The sequence below is a fragment of the Rhea americana genome, unplaced genomic scaffold, assembly GCF_003343005.1.
Source record: "Rhea americana isolate MKP2758 unplaced genomic scaffold, rheAme1 scaffold_526, whole genome shotgun sequence".
In the NCBI taxonomy this organism is placed as follows: domain Eukaryota; kingdom Metazoa; phylum Chordata; class Aves; order Rheiformes; family Rheidae; genus Rhea; species Rhea americana.
This window is the reverse complement of record NW_028186675.1, coordinates 105,393-109,387: the sequence shown is the minus strand read 5'-3', so window position 1 is coordinate 109,387 and position 3,995 is coordinate 105,393. Positions and strand designations below refer to the sequence as shown.

General features: G+C 67.9%; 1 protein-coding gene across 1 annotated transcript in view; it reads left to right on the top strand.

Moving 5' to 3' along the window:
• The window catches only part of GPR179 (G protein-coupled receptor 179), a gene marked incomplete at its 5' end in the record, with an annotated part of 7,138 nt that extends 4,669 nt beyond the window's left edge, over positions 1 to 2,469 (top strand). Inside the window, one exon of the mRNA XM_085318212.1 lies at positions 5 to 2,469. Coding sequence (XP_085174338.1) covers positions 5 to 2,469 — 2,465 coding nt within the window. The remainder of the gene's footprint in view (positions 1 to 4) is intronic.
• Positions 2,470 to 3,995: the final 1,526 nt, after the last annotated feature.

Genomic DNA, 3,995 nt, shown 5'->3' with positions numbered 1-3,995 from the left:
GCAGGGAGCGGCGAGAGCAGGAAAGCAGAGGTCTGTCCCTGGGAGGCGGCGGGCAGCGGCGGCGGCGGCGGGGCAGCAGCCTGCCCCGGGGACGCCGGCGAGGTTCAGCCGGAGAGCGAAAGGCTGGAACGGGACAGGACGAGGCTTTCCGAATGGGCCAAGAGCGTCCGGCCCAGATCGCTGGGTGTGCTGAGAGCGCGGGAGGGCGGCAGCAGCCGGCCGGCGCCCGGCCGCCCTCGGGGCAGCGCCAGCGCCGAGGCGGCCTCGCCGGCGGCAGCTCCCCGAAGCCCCGAGCGGCCCAGGACGACCTGGAGGGGCCCGGAGGGCGCAGGGAGCGCAAAGGTTTTGGTTTGTCCCTGGGAAACCGACGGCGATAAAGCGGAAATTTGCCCTTGGGAAGCGAGCGCAGCCGTATCCGACRCCGCAAAGTTACAGGACGGTCAAAGCGAGACTTGCGGAGCGGGGAAAGGCGTTTTCCCACGGGGAGCTGCTCCGAGGGACACCAGCGACGCACCCAAAGTCGCGGAGAAGGGGAGCAGCCGGCGGGAGTCCGCCCGGGCCGGGGCGGAGGGAGCAGGCGCCGGCCTCGCCGCTGAGAGCCCGGGGGAGCTTCCTTCCACGGGAGCGGCGGGCAGCACGGAGAGCGGAGCAGCCGCCGGCCGCCCGCGGGGAGCTGAGGATGAGCCTCCTGCGACAGCCGAAACCAGCCCCGGGGGAGCGGCTGCCGCCCCGGCAGGCAGGGAGAGGGCCACGAGCGGGATTTCCCAAGGGGGAAACCTCCCGGGATCGGGAGGGATTGAYGCGACCGAAGCAAATCTCGCAGGAAAGGGAACCTGCCCCTGGGAGGCGAGCGAGGCCCTGCCGAAGACAGAGGGCAAAGAGAAGGAGAAGGAGCCCGCCGACAAGCGCACCACGCGCCCGGCGGCRTTCGCCAGCCCGGGGAAAGCCCTGGAGAGGGGCAGCGGCGAGCGAGCGGCCGTGTGCCCCTGGGAGAGCGCCGGGAGCCCGGGGAGCCTAAAGGCCGAGGTCTGTCCGTGGGAGACGCGGGAGAGCGAGGACGGCAAAGCGGAAATCTGCCCCTGGGAAGTGGCCGTGCCTCCCTCGGATCGCGGGAGAGCCAAGCAGGTTCCCGGGCGGGCGTCGAAGGGGGACAAGCGCATCACGCGGCAGGCGGCGTTCGCCAGCCCGGCGAAGTCCCTGGAGGGGGGCAGCGGCGAGCGAGYGGCCGTGTGCCCCGGGGAGAGCCCGGGCTCGGGGCAGCCGGCGGCGGGGAGCCTGAAGGCCGAGGTCTGTCCGTGGGAGGCGCAGGAGGGCGAAGGCGGCAGTAAAGCAGAAATCTGCCCCTGGGAACTGGCTGCRCCTCCGCCGGCTAGAGAGAAATTAAGCCGGGCGGAAGGTGGTCTGCCCGCAGGGAGCAAAAGCACGAGCCCAAATCAAAGCGTCTTCAAAGAGAGCACGTCCGAGAAGGAGAAAGGAAGCAGAGCACGCGGGTCCGTCTGCCCCTGGGAGAGCRCGGGCACAGAGGGCGCCTCCGCCGCGGGCGGCTGGAAAGCTGCTTCCAGGAAATCGGAAAGCGCAGGGAGCCTGAAGGCYGAGGTCTGTCCGTGGGAGAGCCCGGACACGGAGGAGCCGGCCGCCCAGCCCTCGAGGAAAGCCGGGAGCCAGCGGGCAGACGTCTGCCCGTGGGAAACCGCGGGTGCCGCTGCCGGCGTTAGAAGCGACGTCTGCCCCTGGGAAGGGATGGGCGTCCCGCTGGGCGAGCCAGGCCGAGAGGTTCCCCAGCGAGCAAGGGCAGCAGGCGCCTTTGCACGGCTGGAGTTTGGGAGCAGCCAGCGGGAGTCCGTCTGCCCTTGGGAGAGCATGGGTGCGGAGGAGCCCTCCCTGAAAAACGGGACGGGGAAAGGCCCATCCAAGGGGTCCAAGAGCACGGAGAGCAGGAAGTCTGACATTTGCCCCTGGGAAGAAGCAACAGAGCCCAAAGCCGTGGAGAAAGCCAGCGTCAAAGCAGACGCGCGCCCACGGGGAGCAGCGCCAGCGTCCCCCGCCGAAGCCGGAAAGCCGGTGCCAGGAGCTGGTGCCGCGTCTCCGACGGCCCCGCTGAAAAAATCCAAGGGCAAAGCTGCAAGTGAGGCTGAGCACAAGCCGCTGTGCCGCATCCTGCCGGGCGTCCAGCCCCCGCGGGGCCCGGGCCGAGGCAGCAGCCCCAGGGCCGCCTCGCTGCCAGCGAGCGGCAGCCGCAGCGCTGGCGCAGCCGCGGTTTGTCCCCGGGAAGCGGAGGCGGCTCCCCCAGGCCCTGACAAGCCCAGCCTGGGAAGCAGCAAACCCTCCGCAGCGTGTCYGCGGGAGGCGGAGAGCGCAGACCCCATCCCGGCCCGCCGCGGGCAGGGCAGAGCCGGGGAGAGCCCCGGGCACGGAGGCGGCGGCGCAGCCCAGACCGACCCAGACGTCTGCCCCTGGGACCACGAGTAGCTCCCTCGGCCCGGYCGCGAGCTGGGTGCACGCACAGCTCCTGCGAACGTGGAGGAAAGGTCCCGAGCCGAAGACTGCTTTGGCTCCCGGCGCAGCCTGCTGCCCCTCTGCGCGGCGCTGGCCGGGACAGAGCTGCCRGCAAAGCCCGCGGCACGGCCAGGCGCCCAGCAGCTCCGGCTGGACTCCAGCACTCGCTGGGGACCGGCACGGAGCGGGGAGCTGCCTTTGAAGAGCTCGAGCCATCAGCAGCCTGCAAACGCCCCCACCCATGACAACCCCGGCGCTGAGCGCTCGGCACCCRGGCAGGGTACCCGCGTGAAACCGTCCACGCCACCAGCCTCCCTCGCCTCCGCGCATCGGRTGCAAAGCTGTAACTTGCTGGCTAAAACCACTCGCCCACAAGCAGCTGAGCAGCCTCCTGCCGCGCGGGGAGGCTGGTGCCTCCGGCGCGAGGACGCACCGCGTGCCTGGCGCCCTCGCAGACGCAGTCCCGGGCAGCTGYGCCCAGCGCTGCGCCGCTCTGCCCGATACCCTGGGTGCCGCTCTGCCCCGAGCGGCACAGCCACAGCTAGCCGAGGTTGAGAAGCCTTCTGCCCGGGTGCCGCTGCCTGACGTTGCTTTTAGCACTCGCTGCTCTGGCTACGTGGAAATTCCTCAGGTTTCCCCCGGCGCCCACCTTATCTCCGCTCCCGGCTGACGGCCGTGCCGGCACCCGCCAGCCCGAACACGGAGCAACTTGTYGCTGTTCTGCCTGCTTGGTGGCTGCGGTTCCTTGCGGGACCAAAGCGTGCCACAGAATTTTGCTTCTTTTCTTCAAAGAGCCACTGACGTTAGCGGCTGAGGGAAGAGGATGCACAGAGAAAACTCACGCTGGCAGCCAACGAGGTAGCACGGAAACGGCGTGACCATCGGCTTCGGCCGGCGATTTAAGAGCTGATGGGAGCTGGCAGCCGCAGCGAGCCCCGGGCTTGGAGGCTCAGGCGTCACGTTCTCCATCACAAGCCAAGTGAAACCAGGGSAGAGTCAAACCAGAGCAGCAGCAATGCAACTGGGAAGGGAGGAAACCAGCTTTCCAGGTTCCTGCAGCCCAGCTGATCTCCCGCAGCACTGCTGTCATCTGCATTTTAAATCGGGGATTTCTATAATCACAGCCACAACTGGCCAGGTTCTGAAGCCGGGGATAAAAAGCTGCTGTTCCCAGTTAGCCTCACAACAGGTTTTTGTTTCCCTGAGACTCAAAAGCATTCGATTTTARGTGCCCTCTGAAGTTGCTGAGCCAACCACAGGACTTCCACGTGTGCAAATCAAACCTTTCTGCTCCGGTTTTGTCCAGCGATGCCAGCTCCGTGCTTGAACGCTGCGATTTGGCAATTCCCACCACCATCTCTGTTCCCAGCAGCCTCTGTCCGTCTTTCATCCCRGGGGGATAAACCAACGTGCGGCTCGTTCCAGTGCTCTGCTTCTAGAAACCTCTCCATTTGCAAAGGCCGGGATCGRCGTTCCCAGCAGCGACCTCCTCTCCGACT